Below are 21,048 nucleotides of genomic sequence, written 5' to 3' on the forward strand. Positions count from 1 at the left end.
GGAAATCCCACCTTAAGGGATACAGACCACTTCCCTCATTAGAGCCCTGCAGGTGCAGCAGCTGATCGATAATTATATAAAGTCACTCCCATTCACATTGCACGTGGACACAGAGGAACAAACAATGATTTCTTCAGAATAACAAAAGGTAGGAATCTGCAACAAAGTTTGTTATAATCCCTGCAATGTACAGAGATCACCCAGAGGGGGGGGGGGGTTACACTTTAAGAATATTTTTTTTTTGTTTAGGCCCCGTAGTAAATTACATCTTGGTTGTACTTAGGGAAGGAAAAAAGTTTCCTAAGATCATGTGAGGCGACAGCGCTAAGCATTTGGTTTAATTATAGATAACCCGCAAGGGTGAAGCAAAGTGGCAAGTCACTCACTTATCTTAATGGAAGTGTTTGGGAGAATCTTCTCCAGGATGCGGCTTATTTATTAACCAGCTTATAAAATACTTATTTGTTGTCTACTCTAGAGTCGCATCGCTTTAAATAAAAAAACTAAAAAAAACCCCCAAAAATAAAAAAAAAACACCTTCACAATGTAATGCTGTGAAATCCCCACATCTCACCTCCAACACATAAAGAAGTCATACATTCAATTCCAATATTTTAAAGCTAAACCACAGGCAAGCAGCGAAGTACATAAACCGATCAGCCATAACCTTATGACCTCCCACCTACAGTGCCTTGAAAAAGTATTCATACCCCTTGAAAGTTTCCACGTTGTCATGTTACCACCAAAAACTAAGATGTTATTTATTGGGATTTTATGTGATAGACCGACACAAAGTGGCCATAATTGTGAAGTGGAAGGAAAATGATAAATGATACAAATAAATCTGTGAAAAGTGTGGCTGCATTTGTATTCACCCCCCGGAGTCAATACTTTGTAGAACCGCCTTTCCCTGCAATTACAGCTGCAAGTCTTTTTGGGGATGTCTCTACCAGCTTTGCACATCTAGAGAGGACATTTCTGCCCATTCTTCTTTGCAGAATATCTCAAGCTCTGTCAGATTGGATGGAGAGCGTCTGTGAGCAGCAATTTTCAAGTCTTGCCACAGATTCTCAATGGGATTTAGGTCTGGACTGTGACTGGGCCATTCTAACACATGAATATGCTTTGATGTAAACCAGGGGTAATGAATTAAAATTCAAGGAGGTCCGGTTGCTAAAATTTTCTTTGGGCCGAGGTCCGAATCTGAAGTCTTTGCTATGACTCAGAAAGAATGGCAAAACAAAACGTGTCCATCAGCGTTGCTCTTAACATAAAATATGCCCATCCGAGTGCCCCCTAACATAAAATATGCCCATCAGAGTGCCCCCTAACATAAAATATGCCCTTAGCATAAAATTTGCTCATCAGCGTGACCCTTAACATAAAATAAGGGACACGCTGATGGGCATATTTTATGTTAGGGGGCACTCAGATGGACACATTTTATGTTAGGGGGCACTCTGATGGGCACATTTTATGTTAGTGGGCACTCTGATGGGCATATTTTATGTTAGGGGGCACTCTGATGGGCATATTTTATGTTAGGGGGCACTCAGATGGACACATTTTATGTTAGGGGGCACTCTGATGGGCATATTTTATGTTAGGGGGCACTCTGATGGGCACATTTTATGTTAGGGGGCACTCTGATGGGCACATTTTATGTTAGGGGGCACTCTGATGGGCACATTTTATGTTAGGTTGCACTCTGATGGGCAAAACAAAACGTGTAAATCAGCGTTGCTCTTAACATAAAATATGGCCATTAGAGTGCCCCTTAACATAAAATATGCTCCTCAGCGTGCCCCTTAGCATTAAATATGCCCATCAGAGTGCCCCTTAGCATAAAATGTGTCCATCAGAGTGCCCCTTAGCATAAAATATGCCCATCAGAGTGCCCCCTAACATAAAATGTGCCCATCAGCGTGCCCCCTAACATAAAATGTGCCCATCAGCGTGCCCCCTAACATAAAATATGCCCATCAGAGTGCCCCCTAACATAAAATGTGCCCATCAGAGTGCCCCTTAGCATAAAATAGGCCCATCAGCGTGACCCTTAACATAAAATAAGGGGCACGCTGATGGGCATATTTTATGTTAGGGGGCACTCTGATGGGCACATTTTATGTTAGGGGGCACTCTGAAGGGCACATTTTATGTTAGGGGGCACTCTGATGGGCAAAACAATACGTGTAAATCAGCGTTGCGCTTAACATAAAATATGCCCATTAGAGTGCCCCTTAACATTAAATATGCCCATTAGAGTGCCCCTTAACATAAAATATGCCCATTAGAGTGCCCCATAACATTAAATATGCCCATTAGAGTGCCCCTTAACATAAAATAAGGGGCATGCTGATGGGCACATTTTATGTTTAGGGACGGCACTCTGATGGGCACATTTTTTTTTATGGGGCACTCTAATGAGCACTACAAAATATGCCCATCAATCTGCAGACTTTTAAAACCTCCCATCCGCTTTAAGTGCATCTATGGCCACATTACATTCTCCCCTTGTGCTCCACATACCTGGAGCCAGGAGCCGAGCCAGAAGCCGCGAGCAGGGGGGCGGGGCGCGCACATAATGTCACGCCCCAACTCGCTGCCTGGCTGAATGGGAGCCGCAGTCAGGAGCGGGGGGCGGGGCGCGCGTGTGACGTCACGCCCCTACTCGCGGCCCGACAGGACACCGGCCGGGAGCCGCAGCGCGCACACAGTACGTCAGTGGTTGCTGGGACACCCGCGGTCCCAGCAAACCATTGAATCAATACAGGAGGCGGCCTCGCGGTCCGGGTGAAAGCATCGTGCGGGCCGCCAATGGACCGCGGGCCGCCATTTAGTGACGGCTGTAATACACCATATACTGATACAATGAGGAATTAGGCCCCTCAGTTTGGAATTGTTCCAAGGACGGACCACAAATTTCTGCAATTATCACGTTCCTAAGTAATTGTATGCATTTATTGCGGTTGTATCTTCACAAAAAACAAAAAAAAAACCCTGCAGGACAAAAGCATAATGAGCTAGTATGCATCGCATACTAGCACATTATGAAATACTTACCTTAGAACGAAGCCCCAACGCGGTCGCCCGGACACCGCTGAGGGAGCCGACATGTTCCCTCGGCGTCTCTTCCAGGTTCGGCGGCTCCGGCTCTGTGAGTGGCCAAAGCCACGATGACCTCACTCGCGTGGGAGGTCACTTTCGTGCTTTTCCACTGCTGGTAACGCATGGTACGGTGTAGGAATGGTTCGGTACGGTACGGCGGCGCTTTTCCCCTACATGGAACCGAATGGTACGGCTCGCTTAAACAGTACCACCTCAGTTGTGGTTCCAAGAGGGCCGTACCGGTACCATATCCCACAATCCTTTGCATGCAGCCTTGACTGTTTGTCACTACTAGCCACTGATTGGTCAGAGAATCATTGTTATCCCACCCCCTTTACTTTAGTGGAAAAGCAAACCGTACCAAACCGTTCCAACACCGTACCATGCGGTACCATGCAGTGGAAAACCAACAGAGCCAAGCAGGGCCAAGTGGAGCCGAGCCGGTACTTGCAGTGGAAAAGTACCATTACAGATATAACTGGCCCTTCAAGGGCAACCAATAATGCTGATGCGGCCCGCGATGAAATTGAGTTGGACACCCCTGCTCTAATCATATCTAAAAATCATTTGCGACGAAGCGCGTAGGACGAAGCCTGCTGTGACGTCATCACGCTTTACCGGAAATACAGAACTTTTGCCATTTTGGACGTTATGTAAACTGTTGTCATAAAATAAATACCGGTAATATACAAATATTTTATATTCATAAATAAATAGAAACAAGAGGGACTCCGGACCTTACCTAAAGCATCTCAAATATCACCAACCACTTATCAAAACCCGCCCAAGTGCGGAGAGCGAGGAAAAGGTTAACGGCACAACGCGAGGGCAAATCGCCTGGATTTAGACAGGAAGGAGCAGAAGGTGTTTGGCAGATGCCTTTTGATTACCGCGGTTTATTTACAGGAAATGTCAAAGACAGAGCAAAGCAGACGATCCCCCTTTCACACGTGAAAACAAGTTTCAGTCAATTATTCATGTCGGGAAAGCAATCTTGGAAAGCACATGGCATTAAAAATTTGTTTGTTTTAAATAGCTAATTGCTTTCTAGGGAGCCATCTTATTAGAATTACCTAACTAATTAAACAAACTAAATGTTATACCATTATAGGCACGTCACGGGATGCTAACCGCGTACCATTATGGACGGCTAATCTGTTTTTATTTGTGCTGTATAATCCCTCCAAAATGGATACAAATATCGGTGTCAGGGACACTTACCTCCGCTTGGCACAAGAACATCCTCCCATTTCCAAGACGAACAAGGACGCAGCGAGATGTAGCTTTACCAGTGTTTAACCATTTGCTGATAAATGCACAACCAGCCTATTCTGCCAACAAGTGGTTATTACAAGAGCATTGCTGCAGCTGAGATCTATGTGCTGGTCAGGACCCGGGTCTGAACCTGCGACCTCTGCTGCGTCTGGTGGCATCTCTTCCTGTTGAGCCACCTGGGATGCTGCACAGCTGTAGAATATCCCTCAGATAATCTTGCCTCCTGTCTTGTCTGGTCAACCTTGAATTCTTTGCTCCTCCCATGAACTTCCTATATAAGCCACGCCTTTGTATTTCCTGTTTGCCAGATTATTGTGCTCTCTCCAGCCGATATCTTGCTCTTGTCACTCCTGCTGCCGTCTGTATCTTCACTACCGGTCATTTATAACCTTTGGCTTGTTCTTCAACTACGCTTCCGCTTGATACCCTACCTGCTATATCTGCTACTGGCCCCGGCTTGATCACCTCTTGGTGGGGCAATCCTGAGGACCACAACCTGGTGCTAACACGCAGGAAAAACCCATCTCCGCCATCAGGGGCTCTGATGAATACCGGTCAGCGCTGGGGTGTCGAAAATATGGCCCTTTAGCTGTTCAGGAACTACAATTCCCATCATGCCTAGTTATGTCTGTGAATATCAGAGATTTACAATGCCTCATGGAATGTGTAGTTCCGCAACAGCTGGAGGGCCGTTATTTGGACACCCCTGGGTTAGTGCTTAGACCTCGCACCTTGGGTAGGCCCCCATTATCCGCTGTGACCTGCTTGATCCCTACCTGCTATATCTGCTACTGGACCCCAACTGGCTCACCTCTTGGTGGGGCCATTCTGAGGACCACAACCTGGTACTAACATGCAGCAAAACCCATCTTCACCATCAGGAGCTCTGGTGAATACCAGTTAGTGCTTAGACCCCACACCTTGGGTAAGCCCCCATCATCTGTCATGACCTACTTGATCTCTACCTACTAGATCTGCTACTGGACGCCGGCCTGCTCACCTCCTGGTGGGGCGATCCTGAGGATCACGACTTGATACTAACAGACAGAAAAACCCATCTCCACCATTATGAGCTCTGGTGAATACCAGTTAGTGCTTAGACCCCACACCTTGGGTGAGCCCCCAACATCCGTCATGACCTACTTGATCCCTACCTACTATATCTGCTACTGGACACTGGCCTGCTCACCTCCTGGTGGAGAGATCCTGAGGATCACGACTTGATACTAACAGGCAGCAAAACCCATCTCCAGCATTAGGAGCTCTGGTGAATACCAGTTAGTCCTTAGACCCCACACCTTGTGTGAGCCCCCATTATCCGTCATGACCTACTTGATCCCTACCTACTATATCTGCTACTGGACACTGGCCTGCTCACCTCCTGGTGGGGCGATCCTGAGGATCACGACTTGATACTAACAGGCAGCAAAATCCATCTCCAGCATTAGGAGCTCTGGTGAATACCAATTAGTGCTTAGATCCCACACCTTGGGTGAGCCCCCATCATCCATCATGGCTTGCTTGATCCCTACTTGCTATATCTACTACTGGACCCAGGCTTGCTCACCTCCTGGTGGGGTAATCCTGAGGACTGTGACCTGGTACTAACTCACAACAAAATCCATCACCACCATCAGGAGTTCTGGTGAATACTGGTTAGTGCATAGACCCCGCAGCTCAGGTGAGCTTTCATCATCTGCCAGGCTGACCTACTTGTATACCTATCCTGCTGGTCGGTGGGAGCCTCTCTACTGCTAGAGCTACTGTTCTCAAAGCCTGACCCCTACCGACCGTACAGTTTATTTTACAGCCAGCAATCAACTGTTTTGTAAAAGTAATCTGGGTGGGTTTTACAGATCACATTTACAATGCTGCAAAAGGGCCACCCCCGCTCCTACCCCCTTCCTTCCCCCTGACTGCCCCCCACCCAACGTGGTTCCCAGGCTCTCCTATTCTTCCAAGGAGCCTGGGACATCTTCCCACAAAGGAGATGGAGAAACATTGTTCCCCCATCTCCTCTGTGCCAAATGAAACCGAAAGCTACAAGGATTCCACCACTTTCAATTTCACAGATGTGCTTGGTTAGTTGCTTTGGAGGGTAGGGGAGGCATAGGAAGTCCAACAGACCCTTCATGTCTGTTAGACTTGGTATTGGTCTTGATGTCTGTGTGTCATTTAATCTCAGTATAAATACAGCTGTTCTGTGAAGCCCTCAGAGGTTTGTTAGAGAACCTTTGTGAACAAACAGCATCTTGAAGACCAAGGTAAACACTAGACAGGTCAGGGATAAAGTTGTGGAGAAATTTAAAGCAGAGTTAAGTTATAAAAAAATATCCTAAGCTTTTAGGATCAAACAGAGCGCTGTTCAATCCATCATGGGAAAATGGAAAGAGTATGGCACAACTGCAACCCTACCAAGACATGACCGGCCACCTAAACTGACCGGCCGGGCAAGGGGAACATTCATCAGAAAGCAGCCAAGAGGCCCATGGGAACTCAGGAGGAGCTGCAGAGATCCACAGCTCAGGTGGGAGAATCTGTCCACAGGATAACTATTAGTCGTGCGCTCCACAAATCTGCCCTTTATGGAAGAGTGAGAAGAAGAAAGCCATTGGTGAAAGAAAGCCATAAGAAGTCACGTTTGAAGTTTGTGAAAAGCCATGTGGGGGACACAGCAAACTTGTGGAAGAAGGAGCTCTGCTTTAGATGAGACCAAAATTGAACTTTTTGGCCTAAAAGCAAAACGCTATGTGTGGGGGAAACTAACACTACACATCACCCTGAACACACCATCCCCACTGTGAAACATGGTGGTGGCAGCATCACGTTGTGGGAATGCTTTTCTTCAGCAGGGACAGGGAAGCTGGTCAGAGCTGATGGGAAGATGGATGGAGCCAAATACAGGGCAATCTTAGAAGAAAACCTGTTAGAGTCTGCAAAAGACTTGAGACCGGGGCGAAGGTTCACCTTCCAGCAAGACAACGACCCGAAACATCCAGCCAGAGCTACAATGGAATGGTTTACATCAGCCGTCACTAAATGGCGGCCCGCGGTCCATTGGCGGCCCGCACGATGCTTTCACCCGGACCGCGAGGCCGCCTCCTGTATTGATTCAATGGTTTGCTGGGACCGCGGGTGTCCCAGCAACCACTGACGTACTGTGTGCGCGCTGCGGCTCCCGGCCGGTGTCCTGTCGGGCCGCGAGTAGGGGCGTGACGTCACACGCGCGCCCCGCCCCCCGCTCCTGACTGCGGCTCCCATTCAGCCAGGCAGCGAGTTGGGGCGTGACATTATGTGCGCGCCCCGCCCCCCTGCTCGCGGCTTCTGGCTCGGCTCCTGGCTCCAGGTATGTGGAGCACAAGGGGAGAATGTAATGTGGCCATAGATGCACTTAAAGCGGATGGGAGGTTTTAAAAGTCTGCAGATTGATGGGCATATTTTGTAGTGCTCATTAGAGTGCCCCATAAAAAAAAATGTGCCCATCAGAGTGCCGTCCCTAAACATAAAATGTGCCCATCAGCATGCCCCTTATTTTATGTTAAGGGGCACTCTAATGGGCATATTTAATGTTATGGGGCACTCTAATGGGCATATTTTATGTTAAGGGGCACTCTAATGGGCATATTTAATGTTAAGGGGCACTCTAATGGGCATATTTTATGTTAAGCGCAACGCTGATTTACACGTATTGTTTTGCCCATCAGAGTGCCCCCTAACATAAAATGTGCCCTTCAGAGTGCCCCCTAACATAAAATGTGCCCATCAGAGTGCCCCCTAACATAAAATATGCCCATCAGCGTGCCCCTTATTTTATGTTAAGGGTCACGCTGATGGGCCTATTTTATGCTAAGGGGCACTCTGATGGGCACATTTTATGTTAGGGGGCACTCTGATGGGCATATTTTATGTTAGGGGGCACGCTGATGGGCACATTTTATGTTAGGGGGCACGCTGATGGGCACATTTTATGTTAGGGGGCACTCTGATGGGCATATTTTATGCTAAGGGGCACTCTGATGGACACATTTTATGCTAAGGGGCACTCTGATGGGCATATTTAATGCTAAGGGGCACGCTGAGGAGCATATTTTATGTTAAGGGGCACTCTAATGGCCATATTTTATGTTAAGAGCAACGCTGATTTACACGTTTTGTTTTGCCCATCAGAGTGCAACCTAACATAAAATGTGCCCATCAGAGTGCCCCCTAACATAAAATGTGCCCATCAGAGTGCCCCCTAACATAAAATGTGCCCATCAGAGTGCCCCCTAACATAAAATATGCCCATCAGAGTGCCCCCTAACATAAAATGTGTCCATCTGAGTGCCCCCTAACATAAAATATGCCCATCAGAGTGCCCCCTAACATAAAATATGCCCATCAGAGTGCCCACTAACATAAAATGTGCCCATCAGAGTGCCCCCTAACATAAAATGTGTCCATCTGAGTGCCCCCTAACATAAAATATGCCCATCAGCGTGTCCCTTATTTTATGTTAAGGGTCACGCTGATGAGCAAATTTTATGCTAAGGGCATATTTTATGTTAGGGGGCACTCTGATGGGCATATTTTATGTTAGGGGGCACTCGGATGGGCATATTTTATGTTAAGAGCAACGCTGATGGACACGTTTTGTTTTGCCATTCTTTCTGAGTCATAGCAAAGACTTCAGATTCGGACCTCGGCCCAAAGAAAATTTTAGCAACCGGACCTCCTTGAATTTTAATTCATTACCCCTGGACTAGAGGGTCATAGGCCTCAAGATTACAGGCATTGCTTCACGTCCATTCAAGGTCTGCGACTAGAGGGCCATAGGCCTCAAGATTACAGGCATTGCTTCACGTCCATTCAAGGTCTGCGACTAGAGGGTCATAGGCCTCAAGATTACAGGCATTGCTTCACGTCCATTCAAGGTCTGCGACTAGAGGGTCATAGGCCTCAAGATTACAGACATTGCTTCAAGTCCAGTCAAGGTCTGCGACTAGAGGGCCATAGGCCTCAAGATTACAGGCATTGCTTCACGTCCATTCAAGGTCTGCGACTAGAGGGTCATAGGCCTCAAGATTACAGACATTGCTTCAAGTCCAGTCAAGGTCTGCGACTAGAGGGCCATAGGCCTCAAGATTACAGGCATTGCTTCACGTCCATTCAAGGTCTGCGACTAGAGGGCCATAGGCCTCAAGATTACAGGCATTGCTTCACGTCCATTCAAGGTCTGCGACTAGAGGACCATAGGCCTCAAGATTACTGGCATTGCTTCAAGTCCAGTCAAGGTCTGCGACTAGAGGGCCATAGACCTCAAGATTACAGGCATTGCTTCACGTCCATTCAAGGTCTGCGACTAGAGGGCCATAGGCCTCAAGATTACTGGCATTGCTTCAAGTCCAGTCAAGGTCTGCGACTAGAGGGCCATAGGCCTCAAGATTACAGGCATTGCTTCAAGTCCAGTCAAGGTCTGCGACTATAGGGCCATAGGCCTCAAGATTACAGGCATTGCCTCAAGTCCAGTCAAGGTCTGCGACTAGAGGTCCATAGACCTCAAGATTACAGGCATTGCTTCATGTCCATTCAAGGTCTGCGACTAGAGGACCATAGACCTCAAGATCACAGGCATTGCTTCACGTCCATTCAAGGTCTGCGACTAGAGGGCCATAGACCTCAAGATTACAGGCATTGCTTCACGTCCATTCAAGGTCTGTGACTAGAGGGCCACAGACCTCAAGATTACAGGCATTGCTTCAAGTCCAGTCAAGGTCTGCGACTAGAGGGCCATAGACCTCAAGATTACAGGCATTGTTTCAAGTCCATTCAAGGTCTGCGACTAGAGGGCCACAGACCTCAAGATTACAGGCATTGCTTCACGTCCATTCAAGGTCTGCGACTAGAGGGCCATAGACCTTAAGATTACAGGCATTGCTTCAAGTCCAGTCAAGGTCTGCGACTAGAGGGCCATAGGCCTCAAGATTACAGGCATTGCTTCAAGTCCAGTCAAGGTCTGCGACTAGAGGGCCATAGGCCTCAAGATTACAGGCATTGCTTCAAGTCCAGTCAAGGTCTGCGACTAGAGGGCCATAGGCCTCAAGATTACAGGCATTGCTTCACGTCCATTCAAGGTCTGCGACTAGAGGGCCATAGACCTCAAGATTACAGGCATTGCTTCACGTCCAGTCAAGGTCTGCGACTAGAGGGCCATAGACCTCAAGATTACAGGCATTGCTTCAAGTCCATTCAAGGTCTGCGACTAGAGGGCCATAGACCTCAAGATTACAGGCATTGCTTCAAGTCCAGTCAAGGTCTGCGACTAGAGGGCCATAGGCCTCAAGATTACAGGCATTGCTTCAAGTCCAGTCAAGGTCGCACAGGTGTGAAAGGGGCCTAAAGGCCGCTCCGACCGCTTTATACTCACTGCTCCAGCTCTCCCTCACCATTCCTTCCTCCATCACAGCACCAGCCACAAGGGGGTTAAAGTGCCTGGTTTTGAAGGGGTTAATGATTACAAAGCTGCATTCATTGGTGTCTTTTATATCTGCTTTAATTATGTTAATGAAGAACATTTAATCGCATACAGCGAAGAAGCCTCCTGTCCGTGTTTGTCCCCCTTGCTGGCATCGGGTGTCATAAAGTTCAGCCGGTGCTTTCAGTATCCTCGGCCTCCTCCATCATTATTCTCCTCCGTCGTTTAGCATGTAAATAATATGCAACCGGAGGGTGCGTGTGTCAGGAGTTACACGCTGCAACACTGGCAGGGAGGCATGCCGCAACGCCATTTGCATAATGTTTTATGTAGCACCCGGAACCTTTGTCTTCCTCGCCGTTGTTCCCTGGAGTGTGAAACCATTTTTATTTTCAATTACCTGCCATGGTGCTTGTAAGAGGAGACCTGGAAAAGTTTCAGGAGCCGGCGGTGTGATATTTCTCTGTCCTTTGCTGTCCGACTTTGTACTCCCTCCGCCCCATGCGTCAATCGCATTTTCACTATTTTATTTTCTAAAGTTTGCAATTTCCACCCAGCTAGAACGTTACCGGCACAGTAATATTCTGCAGAGGATTAAAATGTATCTACTGTATATTCAGAAAAAAAAAAAAATAATTACTGTACATTACACATAAATTACAGCAGAACTTCCGGCATACCAAAGAACACATGAATAAAATAATTATTAATTAAATAATTAATTAATTTTTCCACTTCTGGACTGGAAGGATTTACCCCCTTAATGACCTGGCCATTTTTTTGCGATTCGGCACTGCGTTACTTTAACGGACAATTGCGCGGTCGTGCAAAAAATACAATTTCCTACCGAAATAAAATTGATGTCCTTTATTTTTTCTTTTTTTTTAATTTTTTTTGCACTATAAACAAAAAAACAGCGACAATTCTGAAAAAAAAAACAATATTTTCACTTTCTGCTATATAACATTCCCAATAAAATAAATGTAAAAAATGTTTTCATAATTTTAGGCCAATTTGCGTTATTTTAACAGACAATTGCGCGGTCGTGTGATACTGTACCCAAACAAAATTGATGTTTTTTTTCCCCACAAAGAGCTTTCTTTTAGTGGTATTTGATCATCTCTGTGATTTTTTTTTTGCGCTATAAACAAAAAAGGAGCGACAATTCTTAAAAAAAAACAAAAAAAAACCAAAACAATATTTTTCACTTTCTGCTATAAAACATTCCCAATAAAATAAATGGTAAAAATCTAATTTTCTCATAATTTTAGGCCAATTTGCATTATTTTACCTGTTAATTGTGCGGTCGTGCGACGCTGTACCCAAATAACATTGATGTGTTGTTTATCCCCACAAATAGAGCTTTCTTCTGGTGGTATTTGTTTACCTGTGCGATTTTTATTTTTTGCGCTATAAACAAAAAAAGAGCGAGAATTCTGAAAAAAAAAACAATATTTTTCACTTTCTGCTATATAACATTCCCAATGAAAAACAAATGGAAAAATCTAATTTTTTCATAATTTTAGGCCAATTTGCATTATTTTAACTGGCAATTGCGCGGTCGTGCGATACTGTACCCAATTAAAATTGATGTTTTTTTTTCCCCCACAAATAGAGATTTCTTTTGGTGGTTTTTGATCACCTCTGCGATTGAGGGCAGGGACTGATGTGAATGTGTAATGTATATGTAAAGTGCTGCGTAAATTGACAGCATTATTTAAGTACCTGAAATAATAATAATAATAAGTTTGTGTTTTTTGCGTTATAAACAAAATAAGAGCGACAATTCTGAAAAAAAAAAAAAACAATTTTTACCATGCAGCCGAATAATTAATTTAATGTTACTTTTTATTAGGAGATCCCAGGAGTGAGTGGAATTACTCACCTTGAAGCAGAGATGGTTGACCGGAACCTGGAATACTCCAACGCCGACCATCTTCAGGAACTGGCCTTTTCTCCTGTCCACGCTCCGATTGTTGCAATGGGGACTCAGACTGGGAGGTAAGTGGAAAAATAAAAGACTTACCAATAGAGAAGTGTAATCCCCGGCACTGAACTCCGGGGTAAGAAATCCATTCCTCATGTGTCTTCTCCATTGAATCTCTGCGTGCTTGGTGTATTTCTTTCAGATCTGTGCAGTAATCCATTGTGAGACTTCCTGTAATAAAGACCGCCCACTGCTGCTCTCTCTACCGGTGCAGGGGGACTGGTCTGTCTCCACCCCCTTCTGTAGGTTTATGTGGGCAGTCTGTTTGGTTCCTCCCACTACTCTGCTCTCTCTACTTGTGCAGGGGGACTGGTCTGTTTCCACCCCCTCCTGTGGTTTAATGTCGGAAGTCTTTAGTGGGTGGGGACTGTTTGGCTCCTCCCACCACTCTTCTCTCTCTACTTGTGCAGGGGGACTGGTCTGTTTCCACCCCCTCCTGTGGTTTAATGTGGGAAGTCTTTAGTGAGTGGGGACTGTTTGGCTCCTCCCACTGCTCTGCTCTCTCTACCTGTGCAGGGGGACAGGTCTGTCTCCACCCCTTCCTGTAGTTTTCTGTGGACAGTCTGTAGTGGGTGGGGTCTGTTTGGTTCCTCCTACTGCTCTGCTCTCTCTCCTTGTACATGGGGACTGGTTTTTGTCTCCACCCCCTCCTGTAGGTTCCTGTGGGCAGTCTGTAGTGGGTGGGGACTGTTTGGTTCCTCCTACTGCTCTTCTCTCTCTCCTTGTGCAGGAGGACTGGTCTTGTCTCCACCCCCTCCTGTAGGTTTCTGTGGGCGGTCTGTAGTGGGTGGGGACTGTTTGGTTCCTCCCACTGCTCTGCTCTCTCTCCTTGTGCAGGGGGACTGGTCTGTCTCCGCCCCCTCCTGTGGTTTTCTGTGGACAGTCTGTAGTGGGTGGGGACTGTTTGGTTCCTCCCACTGCTCTGCTCTCTCTCCTTGTGCAGGGGGACTGGTCTTGTCTCCACCCCCTCCTGTAGGTTTCTGTGAACAGTCTGTATTGGGTGGGGACTGTTTGGCTCCTCCCACTACTCTGCTCTCTCTCCTGCAGGGGGACTGGTCTGTCTCCACCCCCTCCTGTGGTTTTCTGTGGACAGTCTGTAGTGGGTGGGGACTGTTTGGTTCCTCCCACTGCTCTGCTCTCTCTCCTTGTGCAGGGGGACTGGTCTTGTCTCCACCCCCTCCTGTAGGTTTCTGTGAGCAGTCTGTAGTGGGTGGGGACTGTTTGGCTCCTCCCACTTCTCTGCTCTCTCTCCTGCAGGGGGACTGGTCTGTCTCCACCCCCTCCTGTGGTTTTCTGTGGACAGTCTGTAGTGGGTGGGCACTGTTTGGTTTCTCCCACTGCTCTGCTCTCTCTCCTTGTGCAGGGGGACTGTTCTTGTCTCCACCCCTTCCTGTAGTGTTTTACTGGCAGCCAGTAGTGGGTGGAGCCTGCTGAACCTCTCCCACAGCTCTGCTGTCTGCACAAAATATATATAACACAGTGATGATGTCACTGTTACTTTTCCAAGGTAATATCTGGGTTTGTTAAGGCATTTGGTGCACACAATGTGGATTTATATCCTTTGTGCATTTTAAAGGGAAATACTGTATGTCAGTGAAAGCTTTTGTGCCTGAATACTCCAGAAATAAGGGAAATGTTCATATATTTTTGGCAGTTGGATCACAAAACAGACCCAAATGATCAACATCTTTTCATGTGACAACACTGAAGAAATGACACCTGGTTGCCCCCACACACGCTTGACACCATCTTGACCAAATAAGTTTATCTTGGTCACATCAGACCACAGGAGATTGTTCCAGTAATCCATGTCCTTAGTCTGCTTGTCTTGCAATCTGTTTGTGGGTTTTCTTGTTCATCATCTTTAGAAGAGGCTTCCTTCTGGGACGACAGCCATGCAGACCAATTTGATGCAGTGTGCGGCGTATGGTCTGAGCACTGACAGGCTGACCCCCCACCCCTTCAACCTCTGCATCAATGCTGGCAGAACTCATACGTCTATTTCCCAAAGACAACCTCTGGATATGACGCTTAGCACGTGCACTCAGCTTCTTTGGTTGACCATGGCGAGGCCTGTTCTGAGTGGAACCTGTCCTGTTAAACCGCTGTATGGTCTTGGCCACGGTGCTGCAGCTCAGTTTCAGGGTCTTGGCAATCTTCTTATAGCCTAGGCCATATTTATGTAGAGCAACAATTCTTTTTTTCAGATCCTCAGAGAGTTCTTTGCCATGAGGTGCCATGTTGAACTTCCAGTGACCAGTATGAGAGAGTGAGAGCGATAACACCAAATTTACCACACCTGCTCCCCATTCACACCTGAGACCTTGTAACACTAACTAATCACATGACATCGGGGAGGGAAAATGGCTAATTGGGCCCAATGCACACATGCACGCTAATATACTTCTAATAGTAACTTATGCCCAGAAACACGCACATGCACATTCAAAGGTCTCTTTCTACTGCAACACACTGGAGCTTCCTTACATTATATTTGTCAGGACTCGGATCTGAACCTGCAACCTCTGCTGTGTCTGGCAGTAGCTCTTCTTGCTGAGCATCTGAGATGCTGAACAGCTCCCAGTCTGATTGCTTAGACAACCTTGCCTTGTGTCTTTTTTCTCTTGAACCTTGAACCCTTTACTCCTCCCATGAACTTTCTACTTAAGCCTTGTCTCTGCACTTCCTGTTTGCCAGATTATTGTGCTCTCTCCAGCCAATATTTCACTTTTGTCACCCCTGTTGCCGTCTGTATCTTTGCTATCACTCGTTACCGACCTTTGGCTTGTTCCTTGACTACGCTTTTACTTGATCCAAACCTGCAACCGCATGTTACTGACCTTTTGGCTTGTTTGTTATTTGACTACGCTTCTGTTTGACCCAAACCTGCAACCACTCATTACCAACCTTGTCTCTTTTCTCTTAAACCCTTTACTCCTCCCATGAACTTTCTACTTAAGCCAGAGTCTGCACTTCATGTTTGCCAGATTATTGTGCTCTCTCCAGCCGATATTTCACTTTTGTCACTCCTGCTGCTGTCTGTATCTTTGCTATCACTCGTTACCGACCTTTGGCTTGTTCCTCGACTACGCTTTTACTTGATCCAAACCTGCAACCACTTGTTACTGACCTTTTGGCTTGTTTGTTTATTAACTACGCTTCTGCTTGATCCCTACCTGCTACACCTGCTACTGGATCCCGGCCTGCCCATCTGCTGGTGGTGTGATCCTGAGGACCGTGACCTGGTATTAACACACAGTAAAACCCATCCCCACCATCAGGGAGTCTGGTGAACACCAGTTAGTGCTTAGACCCCGCGTCTCGGATGAGCCCACGTCATCCACCAGGGTGACCTGCTTGTATACTTATCCAGCTGGTTCGTGGGAGCCACTCTACTGGTATATCTACTGGTCTCTGGCCTGACCGTGACAATATCTCTTGATAGCCTTGAAGAAGGGGCAGATCTTTGAGACCCCAAAATGGTATGGCTGTTTCATGTTTTCTTGTTATGCACTAAAATCAGTAATAAAAGATTTTGGACTCTTTTGGAATGGCGTTCTCATTAGAGCTTTTAGGCATGAATTTTAAACTCTGGGTGTCTTTTATTTTAAGGGGTACCCCGTTTTTGTTGAGAGTGGCCTCAACAGTGCCTCAGACTGACATATTGAGGAGTCAAATCCAGCGCCATATTTATTCTTGTTCCGATCTCTCTGGGGCACGGAATAAAAAAGTCTACAATTCCTTTATGTTCATACAGGCTGTATATCTTTATTACCCGGAGTTTAGCTTTATTCCTCTATATAAATGTTCGGGAGTCCTTACAGTCACAAACCTTCCCTTTCCTCAGCTGGGAAAAAAGTCCTGTCTATGCATCCGTCCTGCCGCCAGCACCAAGATACCATTAAAAAAGTCACATTGATATCTCAGCAGATCAACAGCGCGGGACGTGAGATATAAATCAGTGTTTGTATGGTGCGGTTTCGCTCCGGCTAATGCCATTGAACCGCCTCGTGCCCTTGAGCTCAGCCTGCTTTGTCAGTCTCTTTACTTTGTTCCCTCAACGCTGTGCTGAATTACCATCCAACCAAACAGACCCCAATTACCATCTCTTTACTAAACCGGATTGTGAATACTTTTTCTGCATTTTAACCACTTGCCAACCATAAGCTGTCATATTCTCGGTTGGCAGTGGTTATACTGGGATGATACCTGCAGCTACAAGCGTCACCCTGGTATTACAATTTGCAGTCCGTAGTTGGTTTTAATGCAGAAGTGATTTTGAGTAGGATCCCACGATTGGATGGGAGAGTCCGGGAGCGAACTGACTGGCGGCGATGACTGCACAGAACAGAGAGAGAGAAAGGAAGTGACGTTGTTCCCCCCTATCTGACCCCGGTAACTAGAAGTGACAAGGATTTAATCACTTCTGGTTTCGCCTCTGACCAGGAAAGCAGCCGATCAGATCAGAGGCCAGAGGAGAGATCTGGGGTCTAGTAGAGGTCAGAGGAGATATTTGGGGTCTAGTAGGGGCCAGAGGAGATATTTGCTGTCTAGTAGGGGCCAGAGGAGAGATTTGGGGTCTAGTAGGGGCCAGAGGAGAGATTTGGGGTCTAGTAGAGGTCAGAGGAGATATCTGGGGTCTATTAGAGGTCAGAGGAGATATTTGGGGTCTAGTAGGGGCCAGAGGAGAGATTTGCTGTCTAGTAGGGGCCAGAGGAGAGATTTGCTGTCTAGTAGGGGCCAGAGGAGAGATTTGGGGTCTAGTAGGGGCCAGAGGAGAGATTTGGGGTCTAGTAGAGGTCAGAGGAGATATCTGGGGTCTAGTAGAGGTCAGAGGAGATATTTGGGGTCTAGTAGAGGTCAGAGGAGATATTTGGGGTCTAGTAGGGGCCAGAGGGGAGATTTGGGGTCTAGTAGGGGCCAGAGGAGAGATTTGGGGTCTAATAGAGGTCAGAGGAGATATCTGGGGTCTAGTAGAAGTCAGAGGAGAGATTTGGGGTCTAGTAGAGGTCAGAGGAGATATTTGGGGTCTAGTAGATGTTAAAGGAAATATTTGGGGTCTAGTAGGGGCCAGAGGAGAGATTTGGGGTCTAGTAGACCCCGGATCTCTCCATAAAGAGGACCTGTCACAGCCCATGCTGTCACAAGGGATGTTGTTCATTCCTTGTAATAGCAATGTAACTTAATACGAAAAAAAAAATAAGCAGTGTTAAAAATTGTTTAGGATAAAATAAATAATATAAAAAAAAAGAAAAGAAGTAAAGCTCCCCTGCTTATGTGCAGATGTAACTGCTTGCGTAAGTCCCGTGCGCATATGTAAACGGAGATCACACCACACGTGAGGTATTATCGCAAACGTTATAGTGAGAGCAATAATTCTAGCACCAGACCTCCCCTGTAACTCTAAGCTGGAAACCTGCAAAATTCTGAAAGCGTCGCCTATGAAGAATTTTAGGTGCCGTAGCTTGACACCAATCCAAGAGCATACGCATTTTTAAAGCATGACATGTTTGGTATCTATTTACTCTGCGTAACACCATCTTTTACTTTTTATCAAATAATTATATTGTATAATATATTGGGTATTATATTGTGTGTGTGCAATAAAATTAATCGAAGTGTATTTTTCCCCCAAAAAAATTGCTTTTGAAAAACTGCTGCGCAAATACCGTGTGACATAAAAAATTGCAAAACCACCATTTTACTCTCTAGGGTTTCTGCTAAAAAAAAAAAAAATATATATATACAGTATCTCACAAAAGTGTGTACACCCCTCACATTTATGTAAATATTTTATTATATCTTTTCATGTGACAACACTGAAGAAATGACACTTTGCTACAATGTAGTGAGTGTACAGCTTGTATAACAGTGTAAATTTGCTGTCCCCTCAAAATAACTCAACCCACAGCCATTAATGTCTAAACCACTGGCAACAAAAGTGAGTACACTCCTAAGTGACAATGTCCAAATTGGGCCCAAAGTGTCAATATTTTGTGTGGCCGCCATTATTTTCCAGCACTGCCTTAACCCTCTTGGGCATGGAGTTCACCAGAGCTTCACAGGATACCACTGGAGTCCTCTTCCCCTCCTCCATGACGACATCACAGAGCTGGTGGATGTTAGAGACCTTGCGCTCCTCCACCTTCTGTTTGAGGATGCCCCACAGATGCTCAATAGGGTTTAGGTCTGCAGACATGCTTGGCCAGTCCATCACCTTTACCCTCAGCTTCTTTAGTAAGGCAGTGGTCATCTTGGAGGTGTTTGGGGTCGTTATGTTGGAATACTGCCCTGCCCCCCAGTCTCTGAAGGGAGGGGATCATGCTCTGCTTCAGTATGTCACAGTACATGTTGGCATTCATGGTTCCCTCAATGAACTGTAGCTCCCCAGTGCTGGCAGCACTCATGAAGCCCCAGACCATGACACTCCCACCACCATGCTTGACTGTAGGAAGACACACTTGTCTTTGTACTCCTCACCTGGTTCCCGCCACACACGCCTAACACCATCTGAACCAAATAAGTTTATCTTGGTCTCATCAGAGCACAGGAGATGGTTCCAGTAGTCCATGTCCTTAGTCTGCTTGTCTTCAGCAAACTGTTTGGGGGTTTTCTTGTGAATCATCTTTAGAAGAGGCTTCCTTCTGGGACGACAGTCATGCAGACCAATTTGATGCAGTGTGCGGCGTATGGTCTGAGCACTGACAGGCTGACCCCCCACCCCTTCAACCTCTGCAGCAATACTGGCAGCACTCATATGTCTATTTCCCAAAGACAACCTCTGGATATGACACTGAGCATGTGCACTCAACTTCTTTGGTCGACCATGGCGAGGCCTGTTCTGAGTGAAACCTGCCCTGTTAAACCACTGTATGGTGTTGGCCCCTGTGCTGCAGCTCAGTTTCAGGGTCTTGTAGCCTAGGCCATCTTTATGTAGAGCAACAATTCTTTTTTTCAGATCCTCAGAGTTCTTTGCCATGAGGTGCCATGTTGAACTTCCAGTGACCAGTATGAGAGAGTGTAACACTAACGAGTCACATGACACCAGGAAGGGAAAATGTCTAATTGGGCTAAATTTGGACATTGTCACCTTTTCATTTCTTTGGTGTTGTCCCAGATATAATATATATTGAAAAGATATAATAAAATATTTACAAAAATGTGAGGGGTGTATTCACTTTTGTTAGATACTGTATGAAGGTTGGACAGCCCTGGAGCTCTCCATGGTGCTGAGGGACAGCTGATGGCTATGGTTGCAGCACCTGAGACACTGCATGGATCTGTACAGGGCTGGAGCGTCAACCCTGGGTCCTGTAAAGACATCATTTTTGGGATCCAGGGCAGCATCCCTCTGATGGGATCAACCCCCCATCCCCCCTTTGAAGCCCAACTGAACTTTGAGTTTAAATCCTCTAAATACATTTTAATATTGGATTTAAAGTTTTGTGTGCAGTGTGGTTTTATACGTCATATCAGGGGTCTCCAAACTACGGCCCACAGGCCACATCCAGCCCACTGCAAGATTTTACCCAGCCCACAGGAAATCTAATGTGATGGAGGACTTCCGATGTGAAAGGAGGACTCTGGTCAAAAGTGAGGGGGGCACTGATATGATGGAAGGTTTCTGATGGGAAAGGGGGGCTGATGCATATCAGAGTTCTGATGTGACGGGGGCTTCTGGTGTCACAGGGACTTCTGATGTGACAAGGGGTTCTGATGTCACAGGGACTTCTGATGTGACTGGGGCTTCTGATGTCACAGGAACTTCTGATGTGACGGGGGCTTCTGATGTCACAGGGACTTCTGATGTAATGGGAGGTTTCTGATATCACAGGGACTTCTGATGTAATGGGAGGTTTCTGATATCACAGGGACTTCTGATGTGATGAGAGGTTTCTGATGTCACAAGGATTTCTGATGTCACGGGGGCTTCTGATGTCACAGGGACTTATGATGTGATGGGAGGCTTCTGATGTCACAGGGATTTCGGATGCGATGGGAGGCTTCTGATGTCAATGGGACTTCTGATGTCACCGGGACTTCTGATGTGATGGGAGGAGGCTTCTGATGTCACAGGGACTTCTGATGTGATGGGAGGTTTCTGATGTTAAAGGGGGACTCTGATGACTCAGAAGGGGGCTCTGAGTAAAAAGTGGAGGCTTCTGATGTCACAGGGACTTCTGATGTGATGGGAGGTTTCTGATGTTAAAGGGGGACTCTGATG

The 21,048-nt window shown here is 46.5% G+C and overlaps 1 protein-coding gene across 1 annotated transcript in view; it reads left to right on the plus strand.

Moving 5' to 3' along the window:
* Window positions 1-21,048, plus strand: part of LOC309568384 (nephrocystin-4-like) — a 350,057-nt gene that overhangs the window by 209,182 nt on the left and 119,827 nt on the right. The window contains exon 12 of the mRNA XM_082274044.1: window positions 12,693-12,838. Within this exon, the coding sequence (XP_082130170.1) occupies window positions 12,693-12,838 (146 nt within the window). The remainder of the gene's footprint in view (window positions 1-12,692; window positions 12,839-21,048) is intronic.

This window comes from Pelophylax lessonae (assembly GCF_965119305.1).
Source record: "Pelophylax lessonae genome assembly, chromosome: 12".
NCBI lineage: Eukaryota > Metazoa > Chordata > Amphibia > Anura > Ranidae > Pelophylax > Pelophylax lessonae.